This window comes from Atractosteus spatula, chromosome 25 (assembly GCF_055471065.1).
Source record: "Atractosteus spatula isolate fAtrSpa1 chromosome 25, fAtrSpa1.hap1, whole genome shotgun sequence".
Taxonomy (NCBI): domain Eukaryota; kingdom Metazoa; phylum Chordata; class Actinopteri; order Semionotiformes; family Lepisosteidae; genus Atractosteus; species Atractosteus spatula.
The window spans coordinates 8,846,692-8,863,855 of record NC_142730.1 but is presented as its reverse complement, the minus strand read 5'-3'; the positions used below and the strand labels follow the sequence as shown (position 1 = coordinate 8,863,855).

At 50.4% G+C, this 17,164-nt stretch overlaps 1 protein-coding gene across 1 annotated transcript; it reads left to right on the top strand.

Annotated features, from left to right (window-relative positions):
* The first annotated feature begins 2,172 nt into the window (after positions 1-2,172).
* Positions 2,173-14,594, top strand: anp32e (acidic nuclear phosphoprotein 32 family member E). Its single transcript, XM_088905159.1, has 7 exons — positions 2,173-2,399; positions 6,636-6,785; positions 8,069-8,191; positions 9,090-9,258; positions 10,860-10,990; positions 11,473-11,530; positions 12,864-14,594. Exons 1-7 carry the CDS (start codon positions 2,346-2,348, stop codon positions 12,947-12,949), a joined length of 771 nt encoding a protein of 256 aa, XP_088761285.1. The 5' UTR covers positions 2,173-2,345; the 3' UTR covers positions 12,950-14,594.
* Positions 14,595-17,164: the final 2,570 nt, after the last annotated feature.

Sequence of the window (17,164 nt, the reverse complement as noted above, 5' to 3'; positions counted from 1 at the left end):
AAATGGCGCACCAATTCCTTCTGGCGGCTACACTGATGTTTTACACAAACTCTCCGTAATTCCGTGCAGCATTTCTAAGTCCAGAAGGGAGGTATTTTTATTTATTTTTTTATTTATGATCCCCAAGGGGCGATTAGTTTTCGCCGGCAACAGACAATATAAAGAAAGTCACACACAGAAACAGTACACACGCACATATACAGAAAAATAATTTGTTAAGCAAGGTTGTAGCCGTGGGTACATATGAGAACGTGAAGGAGTTTGTTTTGAAATGGGAAAGTCTGTATCTGCGTTCTGAGGGGAGTAACGCCTGTGGTAGCGAAGCTCGGTTCTGCAGAACCACAGATCCAGTCGGTCCCGCTGATCACCCTGACATAATCTCTTGCAAAGACATGGGACACTGGGGCCGTGTAAAGCTTTCTGCATTGTGCCTGGTCACCCCTGATCGAGTCATCTAGTTTAACAGAACGTGTTGTTAATGCGGGGTTTGAATTGCATCTATAGCACTGCAATATTTTTAAATGGCCGTATTGTTCATGTTTTTGTTTTCATTCACATCAAATTCCACTCAATGTGCTGTCCCAAGAGGGGAAACCCTGAGGAGGCTTAAAAGAGCAGAGGTTTAGGGGAAAGGGTCATTCTGTACGGTGATGGGGACGCTATATTACGCTTGGTCTTAGCTAAAAGACACATGAGACTACAGAAACTCACCACTGGCAGCCCCACTGGAGCTCAGCAGCTGTGAGCCTGGCCAGTACCTGAATGGGAGACTCCTGGGAAAGCTGAGGTTGCTGCTGGAAGAGGTGTTAGTGGGACCAGTAGGGGGCGCTGACCCTGTGGTCTGTGTGGGTCCTAATGCCCCAGTATAGCGATGGGGACACTATACTGCAAAAAGGCGTAAAACCTTTGCATTAGACGTAAAACCAAGGTCATTAAAAATCCCAGGGTGTTTCTCAAAAAGAATAGTGTAGTGCTACTCCAGTGTCCTTGATTGTACCAATCATGGCCTCCTAATAATCCCCGTCTGTGATGTGTGGTGAGTACACTTGTGCACTTTGGCTGCTGTCGCATCATCCAGGTGGGGCTGCACACTGCTGGTGCTGGAGGGGATCCCCATGACCTGCAAAGCGCTTTGAGTGGAGTGTCCAGAAAAGCGCTATATAAGTGTAAGCAATTCATTAATTAAACTAACCACTCTAAACTGTGACCCGTCAGTCTTGTTTCTCCACCAGCAATGAGACCGTGTTCACCCCTGACTTCTATTCAAAACTGTGTGTAAACAAAACCTGGCCTTTTAAAAGCTGGAATCTTTAACCTTCTAATATTGTGTACACCATTGATCAGACCCTCAACTGTCTGGCACACAATTTTAGCTCTAAGGAAAAAGCACTTCTTTTTTTTTTCAGGGAGATTTGGAAGATTTCTTGATCGTTTAAGGACCCGACCCATACAAAAACACCCAGGGTGTGGGGTTTTATTTCTGTTGGGTTTGCTTGTTGCCGTCTGTTGGGAGCCAAGCGCGGAGTTGGACCCGTGCGTCATCTGAAAGCGCCGCGGCGACAGATTTCAGGACCAGATGGCCCGAGCGTGGTCTCACCGCGCTGGAAACACGAGTTCATGGTCCTTCCCCGATCAGCCATTTTGTCACGGTTCAGCGAGGGAGAAGCGCTGTTTTGTGTTCAAACGGTGGGGCAAGCGCTTGTGTACAACAGCTAGCAATGCATTAATTATTAAAAGAGAGGACGGGCATACGGGAAGAGCACTGTTGCAGTATAGGTTATGGAACAATGTAACCTAATTTCTTTTTCTGAAAGCATAATTGTTTACCCCCGCTCATTTCTTGACCTTAACCCCCCCTTGGCCCTGCTAGTATAATGAAAAATAATAGAGGGGGGGCTGACCTCATCTGCAGGTTCTTAACTAAAGGCGCCAATGAACACAAAGAAAGGGCGGCCCTCGGGTTTAAAAACCAGGAGACCGACAGCCGCCCTGGCCAATCGCAATGTACTGCGCGCGTAATTCTAGCCAATCGTCGCCCCCGTCGGCCCCGATTATGTTAATCGGGGTCGATCTCGTTGAGCGCCAGCCCGCCCGTCCAATAGCGAGGCGCGAAGCGGCCGGGCGCCAATCGCAGGGCGAGGGAGGCGGGGCTTAACGGAGGGGGCTGGGTGCGAGGTATCATGGAGGCTCAGTTAGCGAGCAGCAGCCATTGAAGAAAGCCGAGACGCGGGGGCAGAGCTCTGGAGTTTCTGCAGTTTTTTTTCCCCAATTTAGTTTTCTTTCCCCCCTTTCGTTTGCAACTTTTTTTTTATTTTACTATTTATTTTTTCCAGACAAAAAAAAAAATGGACATGAAGAAGAGGATCAGTTTGGAACTGAGGAACAGGACTCCGGACGAGGTAGGAGCTTGCCTTTTATTTATTTATTTCTTTAAAGAACCGCCGAGGCAGCTCGGCGGGTGTGATGGTAGCGAATGTGGAATTAGGCATCAGCTCGCCCGACCACATGGGCACCAGCGCGGAGACGCGTCGGCAATTGAACTTGGGGAAAGTTTCGTGCTGTCGGGGAAAGCCGCCCTCCTGGATAACAGACCGCTCTCTCCCCCCTCCCTCCGGTTTAATATTTTAACAGCTCCCAGTAATGGCGATGTCGGGTCTTTACAGATGTAGCTGCGATCCGAGATGTTGCGGCCGGGCTCCGATCCTGCCTGGTGGCGGCTGTCCCCGCGGCAGCTGAGCGGGACCGGGACCGGGCGGGTCGGGCGAGCGGCGAGGGGCAGGGTGTCGGGCTGCGGGACTCCCGTCGCGGCGCTGCCCGGGGAAGTTTGGGGGTGTTTGCGTTTTGTTTTGCACCCAGATTATTGAATCGGTTCGGGTCGAGCAGCAGCAGCAGCAGCAGCAGCAGGAAACACGCGTTCAAGGTGGAGGGTTAAACCCCTGTTTCTGGGGTGCGGGGCGGAGGAGAGGGGTGGGTGGGCTCGGCTCTGTTTTGTGACCCCTCTGCCTCCCTCAGTCCCCGTTTCGGGGCCGGTGTTTCAAAGAGGGGGTCCCCGGCGGGAGGTCTGTGAGTGGTGACGGGTGTTGTTGTGTGTGTGTGTAGGGGGGGGGGTGTCGGCTCCTGTGTGACTGAGCCGACCCGGACCAGATGAGCCCCGGTTCCGCCTCGCACACCTGAAAGTGTGGGGGTGCGTGTGTGTGTTGGGGGGTGCGGGCGGTTATTCTTCAGCTTTCACAACCAAAATCACCCCCCCCCCCCCCACATCCTTCATGGGTCGCTGTTTACAAACCGAGACACTGCCGAAGTACGTTTCACATGGAGAAAGACTTGTTTTTGTTGTTTTGCGATCGCAGGGGGGGGGGGTCTCCTAAAAAAAGGGAGAACCCCCTCCCACCCCGTTAAAAAGAGGGGGTGGGGGTACCCCGAAGTTTTTTGGCGCCGCTCCTGAACGGGCGGCGCGTTGACCTGTGACTGTCCCAGCGCTGTGGCTGAGTAGTCCGCCCCCGGGCCGTAGACGTCGGGCCGGCGCTGGGTTTCGGTTTCGGGGGGCCGCGGCGGTGAGGGCGGGGGGGTGTCCTTGTGGACTCGCGGCTTTATCTCTCGGCGACACCGGGGGGGAGGAGGCGGCTGCGCCGGTGTTGCTGGCGGCGGCCGCATCCCGGCGCTGTCGTGACGGGGAGGGAGGGGGGGGAGTGAAGTCGCTGCCGCCTCACGACGGCGGAGAGAAATGCCTTTCTCTTTTTTCGGCGTGTCCTATAGCCCACGCCACGGCTTGTGTGCGTGTGTGGAGAGGAAAAACCCCGTCAGTGAGACTCGCCTCTCATCCCTGTGGCGTTGGCGCAGCTCGGAGCCCCGCAGGCCCGGCCGTGGTGCTTTGCCGAGCGTCGCTGTCGTCGGACGCGGTGGCCGCGGAGCTGAATTTGAAGGACTGCAGCAGATGGCGAGGTTTAACCCCCCCGCCCCCAGCTCAGTACCGTAGAAGTAGATTAAGCGCCCGTTTCCCGAAGTAGTTGAGGCAAAATCTGCAGCGGAATTATTTTTTGTTTATGTCTCGTATGTAATGAAAACTCGGCTTCGACCCGGTTGTTTTTGTGAGAGCAGCTGCACCTGGGTATCGAAGTGACGGAGGGACACGGGTCATGGGTCTCTCAGTCATAGGGAGAGAATTTAAGTTCGGTCTTAATTAAGGGCTCGTTTTTTTATGGTGAAGACGGGACGTCACACACCTTTCCAGCACTATCGGGGGTACCTCTTGAGTCGAGAGCACTCTTAAATGCAGCGAACAGCGAAACCTCACCCACGACTTAGCCCAGACTCTTTCTGAGCTATGTCCCGTTTGACCGTTACCGTTTAATTCACCAGATAGCCGGGGAAATCCGCTGTTCACTGTTGGTGGTGGTGTGGTGGGTGATGGTGATGTTCCGCGATCCGGAAAAGAGCAGAGACTGGCGAGATCTGGCGTCCGATCGGTTTTCTGTTGTTTTTTTTTTTTTAACCCAGGTTGGAAACAACCTTGAGTTTATTTTAACCCCACAAGTGGGCTTTAGGGTTTGGTCCTCTACAGACCTCAGTGATCGCCAGGCGAGAGCTTCCCTTCATTTAAGATCAGATCACTGTAGTGGCCATATTCAGTTTCTTGTATTAGGAATTTGTCTTTTTCCCCCATGAGGCACACAGACAGGGAGAGAAGCTGGGGGTCAGAGCGCAGGGTCAGCCATTTATACGGCGCCCCTGGAGCAGTTGGGGTTCAGGGCCTTGCTCAGGGGCCCAACGGAGTAGGATTCCTCTGCTGGCCTCGGGATCTGAGCCGGCAACCTCCCAGCCCCAGGCGCAGATCCTGAGCCACAGAGCCACCAGACCACCCCCTACCTGTACCGATTTTTTTCTTTTTTGCTTTCAGGGCGCAGTTCTCGAGTTAGTGGTAGGACACCCACAGAGCCGTCAATCTTGGGGCACTGAAGGAGTCAGCACTACCTCAGAGCACAAACCCAGGATCAGTTCATGCACATGGGGGTCACCTAAGAGTTCTCAGAGTGATAAAAATACCAGCTGGTGAGAAAACTATACAATTGAGGAACCTGTGGATTCACACGTTGTGATTTCAAGGACATGAAGTTTTAGTCATTGTTCCATTCAGGTTTGATAGCTTCCTGTGCTGCTTGGACTGGGGCTCTGTGTGAGTACAGTTCGAGACTCACCTTAGCGCGAGCTCTGTTTTAACTTGCTTTTCTTCCAAGCAACTTTAAAGCTGGTGAGATATACAAAGCTTGCATGTTCTAACTGCTACAAGGCTGTTTTGAAACCTCCTGGGTGTCCATTTACACCAAAAACGCACTCTTAAAAAAAACAGTTCTGGCGGTTGATCTTCCACTCAAATCTGTTTTGCAAATTAGCAGACGGCTGCCCTCCAAAGCCTTCTCATTGTCTTGTTTCGCACAGCTGTGCTTGAATGGGAGCTGGCTGCCATGTCTGCTCTGCTCAGATGCATTGGAACTACAGATCCCAGCATTCCTGGCGACAGCAGGTCTGCCGAAGGGGGGGGGGGTCACAAAGCAGATAATGCTGCTTTTCCCGTCTGAACCTGCCCCTGGCGAAACCAAACCGGGCTGAATTTAAGCAGCTCTGCACCTCGTGTTTCACTCAGTGCTGTGAAAACGATCCAGAGGGGGGGCTAATCTGTGGTTTGTTCTTGTTGCAACCAAATGTTGGAGAGAAGCACCGGTGGTCCTGATAAGTGCATTAGCTGAAACTGCTCAGCTCACCTTGAGCTTAAGGCAGGAGTGACAGCTGTTGCCGAGATGGCAGAGAAGATTTGGACGTGATGTTTCTGCTTCCTCGAGCATCTCGCTGCCTCTGAATCCACTCCCCCAACCCCCCCCCCCAAAGCCCCTGGAAAATCTGATATCTCTGGACTTAACAGATCCCTGGCTGTCGCTACAGATGGAGCCCGGCCTTTCATTATTTAACTGGTCTGCCCAGAGAATTTTCTTGTGAGCTCTCGGAAATGTTTATCGTTTTTTTCTTTAATTAGAAAATTGCTTTCACCCCCCCCCCCCTTGCTTGGTCTTAGGGTACAAAGAGCATGTTCCCAGGCGAGCAGTGGGATTAACTGTTAAATCTGTGGCATAGCACGGTCTCTTAGGTGTTTTTGTCATTTGGCTGATTATGCTGCGTGATATCGCAAGAGTACCAGATGCAGGTTTGAGCACATTTCCGAGCGGGGGGTTTTGTAGTTGTAAGGTTGATCATCCCAGTTCATCCATCACAACCTGACCCATTCCTAGTGTTGAGCAGTAGGGCTTAGCTCGGTCACTTCAGCACTGCTGTCTTCCAGGGCCGAGGCGCTCGGAGTTCGAGTGGGTTTGCCAGGTGCTAATCGGAGCCGTGATCGGTTGAGGCTTTTCTTTGAAGAGCAGGGGGCCGGTTCGTCTCGAATTCTCGCAAATGCCTACAAAACTCATGAAGATGGATCCGAAGACCACCTCTTTTCCTGAACCCAACCCTTCCATCGGAGGCCCGAGCCTCGTTTTTATCCTGGTGTCCGAGACTGACCAGTCGTTGAATGCTTGGCTTCTCACTGGCAGTGAGGCTTGAACTGAGGGGCTGAATGTCGTCTCCTCTCCCGTCTCCCTCTCCAGGTGGCTGAGCTGGTGGTGGATAACTGCCGCTCCGGTGACGGCGAGGTGGAAGGTCTCACCGATGACTTCAAGGAGCTGGAGTTCCTCAGCATGGTCAACGTGGGCCTGACCTCCTTGGCCAAACTGCCCTCACTCCCCAAGCTACGCAAGGTGAGTGGGGCCATGGGTGCTCTACACTGCCACTTGCAGGATGTGGACTGTACTGCATTAGTTATCCCAGTAGATGCAACACAGTTCCTTACACTTACATAGCGCTTTTCTGGACACTCCACTCCAAGCGCTTTACAGGTCATGGGGATCCCCTCCAGCACCACCAGTGTGCAGCCCCACCTGGATGATGCGCCAGTCCACTCCCCACACACCAGCTCTCAGTGGGGAGGAGAGCAGAGTGATGGTCAGTTCTTAAATGGGGATGATTAGGAGGCCATGATTGGTAAAGGACAGGAGGAAATTTGTCCAGGACCCAGTGGTAACACCCCTACTTTTTTCGAGGAATGCCCTGGGATTTTTAATGACCACAGAGGGTCAGGACCTCAGTTTTGTCTCGTATCGGAAGGATGGCACCTTTTGTACAGTATTGTGTCCTTGTCGCTATACTGGGGCATCAGGACACACATAGACTGCAGGGTGAGCGCCCCCTACAGGGCCCCACTAACACCTCTTCCAGCAGCAGCCTCAGCTTTACCAGGAGTCTCCCATCCAGGTACTGGCCAGGCTCCCACCTGCTTAACTGGCAGCGCACTGAAGCTGTGATCTGCAGGGTTATCTACCTGCTGGCAGCATGTGGTGAAAATGATTTACAGTTGGCTATTAAAGCTATTAGTTGGCTTACTGTAGAGCTTGCCATTCTTAAACGGCTTTGGGAAAAACACTTAATCGGTATGGTCATTCATTTATTCGGTATTTATTCATATAAAGGGGAAAGTATTGGTTTCTGCTATCTTAATCCTTTTCAGTCAGAGTTTATTTAAAAGCTCAAGGCATGATGGTGATGTCTCTTAATTGAATGGCATGAGAATCTGACAATCTTGCTCTGGGACTGTCCTGCCAGGAACTGAGTTTTGGATTAGAAATAACCTGTTTTAAAGGTTGTAAGCTGTTGATAATATTGCTTGGAAGATTTTGGATCTGATTAGAGCTCTTCATGTAATAACGGACAGATTACTGCCGTTAAGGGTTTAATGAATTATCCTAGCTTATTGCTTCCACCCAGCACTCCTCAGTCTTGCTGGTGCAACTTTGACTCCCTCAGTGCCTGGAGACTTGGCTGTGGTTAAGATCCAGTATGTGGGTTGTGATGAAGATCCGGTTGTGATAGCTGTGTTCCAGTCTTGGTCTCATTCAAACCAGTGCTTAGACCCCGTGGTTATCCTGGGTGTGAGGATTACTGCCCTGGGCTTACAGGCTTTGCGATGTTTCTCCATCTCTGGCAGCTGGAGCTCAGCGACAACAACATCTCCGGAGGCCTGGAGACCCTGTCAGAAAAATGTCCCAGCTTGACCTACCTGAACCTGAGTGGGAACAAGATCAAAGACCTGGGCACCGTGGAGGCGCTGGTAAGGACTGCCGATGGAGTGCTCACCCGACCGCTGGTGGGGTCTCCCCTTTGTGTGAGGGGGGGGTTTCCTGCTCTCTGGGGTCGCTGCCGCCATTAGGCCCTTGTGCAGGCGGGCAGTAACCGTTACTCCTTCGGGCTGTATGGGAATGCAAAGTACATTTCAATACCTCGTTTCACAGTTTGCCTTCAGTGACCTGTTGCAAGCCAACAAACACGCTGTTGAAAAGGAGCAGAAGCCGAATTGTAGAGTCCCATTGAAAATGTAATTTTCCTGATATCATCTGCTCATTCTTCATATTTCATAAGTCTCCAAGTGGCATCTGTCTCCAGTTTCTCAGACCGGTTATTAAATGTTGGTAACAAAATAAATTCATGTTACCATGTCGCAAACTTGCATGCAAGTTCTCACGAATTTCAGTGTGAAGCCGCCCTTCCTGCTCACTAGTCACTGTAATGACTAATGTAGTAATAATAATAATAATTGCTTACACTTATATAGCGCTTTTCTGGACACTCCACTCAAAGCGCTTTACAGGTCATGGGGATCCCCTCCACCACCACCAATGTGCAGCCCCACCTGGATGATGCGACGGCAGCCATAGTGCTCCAGCACGCTCACCACACATCAGCTATCAGTGGGGAGCAGAGCAGAGTAATAAAGCCAATTCATAGATGTAACTGGTGCAGAGAAGAATAGTAGTACAGCCTATTTTAAAAGGCAAATATTGGGGGGGAGTAGACACTCCCAGGCCTAGGTATAAAGTCCTGGCTATGCCACTGGTAGAATAACTGAACGTATAGCATCCATAAGAGCCAGACATTGAGGGCTGGTGGTGGGGGGGGGCGGTAGCTCTTTGGGCCCCTGAGCTCATGCCAGCTGGCCTTTTCCTCTGCAGCAAAACCTGAAGAACCTGAAGAGCCTGGACCTGTTCAACTGCGAGATCACCTCCCTGGAGGAGTACCGGGAGAGCATCTTCGAGCTGCTGCCCCAGATCACGTACCTGGACGGCTTCGACCAGGAGGACAACGAGGCCCCCGACTCGGAGGCCGAGGAAGAGGAGGACGGTGAGGAAGGCGGGGGAGGGGGTCACCGGAGGTTTTCTGAATGAGGAGGGCGGGTCAGGCACGCCACGGTGGTTTTCCCTGGCTCTGACTAAGCGGGGCCAGACAAGCCCCAGGGCCCCGCAGCCCTGCCTGTTCCTGCCTTTAACCCTCAGAAACGTCAGCCAGCTGCCAGCTTCAGTCACTCAGGCTGAAACGATATTTGTTCCCCCTCGTTTGTGGACTCTTAATTTAGCTTTTACTTCTGTTAGGGCCCCTCAGAGTAAAGATTGTAGTTTGTCCTTTGTAGTCAGGACTTTGGCGAAAGGGAGCGGAGTGTGGAATTCAAACGCGTGGCCTGCAGTCTTGTCCGCGGGGCTCGGCTCGGGCGCTGGCCGCCCCTCCAGGGGCGCACGCGTGCAGGGCTTGTGCCGTGTGCCGAGACCTCTTGCGGTGTACCTGTGTGTTGGGTGGAGTATGAGAGAACTCCCTCTTTCCTTTAAATCCTTACCTTATTTTTTAATAAGTAGCACAGGTAGCGTAGCTGGAGAGAACTGACATAAGTGCAAAATATTATGAACCTGGAGATCATGATCGGGGACCACAAGCCTGGCTGGTCTTGATAATGAGGCGTCTAGTGGATTTAATAGTGCCCTCTAGTGGATTACTGTACCTTCAGCCCAGAAATGCTTGCTGGCTGGTTCTGTTTGCAGACTGTTCTTGCAAAGCAAATCACACTCTACCCTCGTCTCTGATGCTGCTTTTTCCTGTTCACCTGTTGGGTCTGCGAGGGTCACCACTGGCATTTTCACTTCATCACAAATGGGTTTTTTGCAGGAACAGACAGCAGACAGCCACTTTTTAGCACCCCTTCCGTTTAAGACCCATGCACTATGTGTTCTGTTGTCGGTGTTAACCACGAATTGCATTTATCGGACTGGCTCTGCAGAAAGCATATTTTCAGGCATCCTCAAAGCACAGGTGCTGTGGTTTTGATGGCAGGTAGACAAGTTATTCAGAGGCTCTTTGGACCAAACCCACAAATGTCAGCTTTAGTTCCATTCATCTGAGTTTACTGGCTGTGAAGTGTCAGACTTCCCAGATGCCTATTGTGGGGGGTAAGTGGGGGAGGGGGGCGTGGTCCTCTTATAATAATAATAAAAAAAACATCACTTTATTAACCATTTACAATATCTTGCATTATGAATTATCTTTTCGCATAACCCAGTTTGCTCTACATGAGACACACAGACAGGGAGAGAAGCTTGGGGTCAGAGCACAGGGTCTGCCATTGTACGGCGCCCCTGGAGCAGCTGGGGTGAAGGGTCTTGCTCAGGGGCCTGACGGAGTAGGATTCCTCTGCTCCTCGGGATTTGAACTGGCAACCTTCCAGCCACAGGCGCAGATCCTGAGCCACAGAGCCACCACTCCGCTCCGCTTCGCTCTTGACACTGGTCTCGGCATTCAGAAAGTGTTTCGTGGCTTTTGCTTGATGTGAGGAGTTTGTTCCTGGTTCAGCAAAACCCCGGGCCTCTCCAGGATGAGGGAGCTGGTCACTGCAGGGTGGTGCTGCTGTGAGATCCCAGCAGGGCCACCTCTCCTGACTCCTGTGTGTTTCTGTGCAGAGGGGGAGGATGATGACGAGGAAGGAGCTGGCCCCCCAGGGGAGTATGGGGACGAGGAAGACGAGGAGGAAGGCTCTGATGGCGGGGAAGAGGAGGTGGGGTTATCCTACCTGATGAAAGAGGAGATCCAGGTACACTTGCCCTGTTCACCTACTTCATTCACTTAAGAGCTCAACACTGACCACGTCGAACACCTTAACTTTGGTTTCCCCCCCACAAGGGAGCAGTGCAGAGCCGCCTGGCACATCGCAGACTTGTGGAACACCTTAACCCAGCCCATTTTAATACAGTTTGTACTGATGGCAAAGAACTACGTCTTGTTAGGATGTTAGTGGCCACATGAACAGTCTGTTCAGTTAACATTAATTGCTTCTTACGAAGACCGCTTTAATAACAGTAAGCTGTACAGTAGGTTTTCATATCTGTAAGGCATATGGGTCAGTGTGGTGCAGAGGGCAGCGGGTTTGAATCCTTAGTGGGGGCACAGCTGTTGTATACTATGAAGCACGTCCTTCATGTCTGCATGTCCAGATGTGTGTTGATGCTGGTGTCCAGGAGCCTTTTCTGCTCGTTGACTGTAAGGTGCATGTCTGACAGCCTTTTCCTCGTTTAGGATGAGGAAGATGATGATGACTATGTGGAAGAAGAGGAGGAGGAAGAGGTAGAAGATGGTATGTACCAGGCTGTTGTCACATCTGTTGATCTCTAGGCTGAATGCTTAGCAAGGGCTCACTGCACAATGCAAAACCAGGTTTACCTTCATGGCACAATCTCTTGTGGTCCTTCTGTGATAGACCTCACTGCTTGCTCACAGCTGGCAGCCCACTGAAGCCCAGCAGGTGTGAGCCTGGCCAGTACCTGGATGGGAGACTCCTGGGAAAGCTGAGGCTGCTACTGGAAGAGGTGTTAGTGGGATCAGTAGGGGGTGCTCACCCTGCGGTTTGTGTGGGTCCTAATGCCCCAGTATAGTGATGGGAACACTAGACTGTAAAAAGGCACCATCCTTTGGATGAGAAGTAAAACCGAAGTCCTGACTCTCTGTGGTCCTTAAAAATCCCAGGGAGTTTCTCAAAGTGTAGAGATGTTTACTCTGGTGTCCTGGCCACATTCCCCCCCCCTGGCCTTTACCAGTCATGGCCTCCTAATAACCCCCCTCTCTGAACTGGCTTCATCACCCTGCTCTCCTCCCCACTGAGAGCTGGTGTGTGGGGAGCGGACTGGCGCATCATCCAGGTGGTGGTGGAGGGGATCCCCATTACCTGTAAAGCGCTTTGAGTCGAGTGCCATAAAAGTGCTGTATAAGTGTAAGAAAAAGGAAAGTAGACGTTTTAATCGTAGGTAATCAAAAACTCATTTTGGCAAGAAGTAACCTGACATCATAATTATAATTGGTGCCTAAAGGGTTTATGCTAATTCTGCAGTTAAGTGGCCTCTTTGTTTTGTATATTAATGCTTCCCTGTCATGAAGGGAGGACATCGATACACAAGGCCCCCCTTATTTCTCTGTTAATGGGCAGTTTGGTGCCACATTTTAAATCTTATCTCCAGCAAATTGGAGCCCCAAATTATCTCCTCGGCTCCTGTTGGCGAGTGGGGACCCCCATGTGCAGCAGTCGGTGTAGTTCATGTGGCACCCACATCTCTCATGGGCACCATGTGCAAGCTGTCCGCCTGGGCCCACAGGAGCTGCTGTTACACGGCAGGTTGGGAGAACCCCTGACAAACTGCAGCGCCCCCGCCTGGGAGGTGCCAGTCATAGCAGGCTAGGGGCATGGCTCAGGATCAGGCCTGAGGTGGCGCTCGTTCAGCAGAGCGCTGTGTAACATGCGAGGGTTCAGGAGCTGGCTTGCCAGGTGTATTGGAGAGGTGAGAGCTCTGCTGCATTCGTGTGGAATGTAAACCGTATAAAAGCCCATCATTCAGCTGCAGATCTCTGCTGGTGGTGCCGTCGGTTCAAGGATTTTTTTTAGAGGGTTTTCACACTCGGCTGCTGTCTCTTTCCAGACGAGGAAGAGGAGGAAGGAGTCCGGGGGGAGAAGAGGAAGAGGGCCCCCGAGGACGAGGGGGATGATGATGAAGATGAAGACTAGCCCTGTCCGTCCCGGAGATCCATAACCCAAGCTGTAGAACAACCGAACGAGAGAGTGTGATATTGCGGATTGTTTCCTCTTTGTATACCATAGATATATCACTGTAGAAGCTAAGTGTTTTTTTATATATATATACTATTACAGACAAAGGAAAGGTTTTAATGACAACTCATTTGTAATCATTCCAAGTTTTTTTTTTCCCCTGCTTTGTTTTTTTTTATTCACGGGGGGCGGGGGCAGTTAGGGTTGGGTGGGGGGGGGTGAGGCGGTGCCTGGTGGGGGAGGGAAACCGTCAGATTGGCCCGTCTGAACCGGTGCTCTCCACAAACGGGTCAGGTCGAGCCGGCTGCGGGCCTGGATTCGATACCGGTGGCTCGGGCCTGGCCAAGGACGGAGCGGAACAGCTGTCTGCCGGGCGCTGGCTCGGGGGGGGGGGTTTGGGAACAGGGGCTCCTGCTTGACGTTGGCAGCAGGCTGGTACTCGCCCATGTGCTGGTGCTGGTCTGAGTTTGGGGGGGGGGGGGGGGGGCGCGTTTGTCCCAGGAGTTCTGCAGTCCGGCAGGTCCCCCTTGATCGACCGTTGACGACCTGTGTAAGCTTTGGATCAAATAATTTATACAGTTCAATCAAGATCTTGATTTGGACTTTTATTTTGTGCAGGATTCTGTTCTCAAGAGCCCTGTTTGAGTCGAAATTCCACTTCCATGCAATTAAACGAAGAATTTTAAGACGGGCCCCGCAATCCCATAGGATACACGGGCTTTCTGCCGAGTCCCGACCTGCCCTCACTGTATCAGTGGGTTCCCCAGATCGGTCTTCTGCGCCCTACGTGGAGGTGGCAGCCATTGGAGATCACACAGGAGTGTCAGGAGAACAGCTGAACGAGCTGCTCGGAGAGGCACTTTGCAGGCGTTCGATATCTTCACGCTCTCCAGCAGGAGGTGCTCACGTCCCAGTGTTTTTGGTTCCTCTGTACAGTAGAAATCGATACCTCCGCTCACGTGTGATCTGTGGACTTGTCGGGAGGCTGCGATCATGTTGAGTCCCCATGAGAAACCCTTTTTGATTTTGAGAGAGGTCATTTATGGCAAAACCTTGTTCTGCAAAGCCCCAGTCCTGCAGGTATAGGATGAATTGTCAAATCCTTAGAGCAGCTAGGAGACCTGCAGTCAATGGTATCTGCTAATGGGTTGGTTCAGTTAGGGAACCAGGTGTATGAAGACAAGTCACTGTATCGCAAGGACTGACTGTCGGTCCTACAGGAAAGTACCAGCTTTTGTTTCTCCTTTCGATACCTTTAACTGTGGACATAAATTGCAAAAATGGCTTTTGTTTTAATTTTGTATTTTTAGTCTGGGTGAGTTAACTTTGTTCATAAGAGCTGTGTGTATATAGTACCTGTTCCAATTCTTCAGGGTATCTCCTGTGTATTTTTTTTTTTAAACTTGGGATATTTGTCCTTTTTTTTAAATAAAAGCACAGGTCAGGAGGTAAAAATGTAGACCCGTGACACTCGATACCTAGGCTTTTATTTTGAGTCGGTCAGTGGCTGTTACAGTTGTGTGTGCGTGTGTGGCCTTTGTGTGTTAAGAGGGTTTTTAATTGAAAAAAAAATGCTTTAAAATAAAATGAGGATTTAATAAAACTTGCCCGTTTCCTGGTTTTCAAGGGTGTAAAATACACGTTTTGCTGTCAAGATCAGACCATTGTTCATCTTAGAAACGAGTTAACGGGCAGCTGCCCAAGCATCTTTGCAACATTGCATTCTCTTTGAAGTGGTAAAGGGGGTTTTAGTGCATTTTGTAGACATGGGAGATCAATAAGGGATCATCTCCAGTTTTGTCTGCTGCATACCATTCTTGCACAATTGTCATCCCCTGTGCAAGTTGTACAGACCTCAGGGACACACAGATGTCTCTGGGTTATTCGTGACTTCTGCAGGGAGACTGCATTGATGCTGTGAGAGACATTGAAAGCTGTGTTTTTAATTGGTCTTGCATCTGCTTATATACTGAAGCACAAAAGATGCAGTTCTCTGGCGTAGAGGGTTTTATAGTTTGACGCTCTCAATGCGGGTATTGAATGGATAATTGCTGGGAATGGAACAACAGCCGATCATTTCAGCAGGTCTCCTGCTGAACCTTGAAAGTTTGAAATGCCGGCTCTGAGCGTTTAAGGACTCAGTCGGCGCGTAGGTCTGGGCAAACAATTGTGGGAGGTTCTGTGACATGTGACATTTCTTCAGTTCCGAGATTGACAACATCTGGTATCACGTTCTCTCCACAGTGCATGTCTCTCTTCCACACCTCCCTGCTTTCCGGTTCCCTTCTTTCTAACTTCTCTCTTCTTGACACTGCATCCCTCGGTAAACTGCTTTCACATTTGAAATCTACCACCTGTATATTAGACCCCACTCCTGTCCCTTTATTCCAGTCCTGTTTCACCTCTCTCTGCTCCAGTGTCTCCTCAGTGTAATGAGTGCTTGAGCACTGGTGTTGTACCAATGGTCCTCAAAAATGGCTCTGGACAATTTAAACAATTTTCACCCCATCTCCATCTTCCCCTTTCTTGCTGTTGAAATTCAGTTAAATAACCACTTCACTGCAAATAACTGTTTCAAACCCCTCCAGTCTGACAACTTCACATTACAGAAAGCGCCCTGGTCAACGTCCCTACTGATCTAATTGCTTCCGATTCTGGTTCTTTCTATCCTCATTCTTCTTGAGTTCAGTGCTGCTTTTGACACTGTTATGATATCTTACTTTCTCGTCTTGAAGTTCCTGACACTGCTCTCAAATAGTTCGTCTTACCTTGCTGTTTGCTGTCACTTTGTCTCTTCGTGGTTTCAGGTCTGCAATCGGACTCCTGGTGTTCCTCAGTGCTTGACATGTTTCAGCTTGGTCAGCTTTTAAAATCGCACAGCCTCAACTGTCATTTCTCAGCTGATGATACTCAAATCTACATCCATACCAAACCTGGCACTGATGTGGCTGTCTGTTCTCTCTAATTGCCTCTCTGACATCAGTGGATGACTCAATTTTCTTAATCTAAACTGACAAGATTGAAGTCATGCTTATTGGCACCCCCCCCATCAATTTTGTAAAGTCAATCCTGTACCCCTGTCTGGGGATGTTACTGTACTTGAGCTTCAGTCTAAATTGAGAAACCTGGGGTGATATTTAATTCAGGCTTGACATTCGACCCACATGCAACATATTGTCAAAACCTTCTTTTGCAAGAGTAAGTCCTATGTTATCACTAACTTTGGCTCAAAAGTTGATCAACACATTTGTCTTCGCCCGACCTGACTACTCGCTGGGTTTCTAGGTCCACATTTAACAAACGACAGTATGTCCAAAATTTGTCAGCCAGAATCCTGAGCAGGTCTAATGCAAGTGATCGCATTACTCCTGTCCTGGAGTCCTTGCAGTGGCTTCCTGTCAAGTTTTGTGTCAACTTCAAAATCCTCACGCTCACCTATAAGTCTCTGTTATCGTTCTGAAAAGATCTTTGAGAAGCCACTTTTAAAGGTGCTATATAAAATAAGGTTTATTATTATGTCCTCTGCAGCTGTTGGCAAAGCCTCAGCTGTCTCCTGTAGGGGGCACCGGCGAGCTGGTCTCACCGGTCCTTTCGGGTTTGGATCAGAAGAAAAAGCTGACTGTGGTAAGACATCTTGATTTGTTTTTTTTTAAATCCTGTTATTGTAACTCCAGCACTGTGATCAAACTGTGTTGATGTTAGTTTAGAGGCATCTTGGCATTGTTGCAGGCCACACTTGGCGATATATTGACAGGCATTACTCCCCCCCCCCCCCTCTCTGGGCTAATTCAACCCCCGCTTGGATTGCTTGAGCAATAAAAGAGCTGGTATAGCTCAACACACATGGTCTATCAGGTCAGTCAAGGGCCCCAATGGCTTGCGCTGGAGACTAAAACACTCCCAGCATGCTCTGTAGGCCACAGGTGGTGCTTCCCCACCTGTCTTCCGCATCCGGTCTTTCACATTCTTACACTGTCCTTGGTTATTCTTCAATGGCCTCTGACCATGCAGCCTGTTTCTATAGGGATAGTGATAGTGAGGGAACGTCGTACAGCTGGGACAGATATATATGTGATGGTCCTGGACACCAGAGCAAGCAGGCCCTCCAGGTCTCTCCGAAGTAGCAGCACATGAACTGCTGGGAGGGCTTTTTAAGCCAGGTCCAATTAAGCC

Excerpts from the sequence above, each read along its gene's own strand:
- anp32e (XM_088905159.1), top strand. The coding sequence starts at position 2,346 with ATGGACATGAAGAAGAGGATCAGTTTGGAACTGAGGAACAGGACTCCG. Across the intron at positions 2,400-6,635 it reads GGAACAGGACTCCGGACGAG|GTGGCTGAGCTGGTGGTGGA; the intron begins GTAGGAGCTTGC and ends CTCCCTCTCCAG. Across the intron at positions 10,991-11,472 it reads TGATGAAAGAGGAGATCCAG|GATGAGGAAGATGATGATGA; the intron begins GTACACTTGCCC and ends TTCCTCGTTTAG.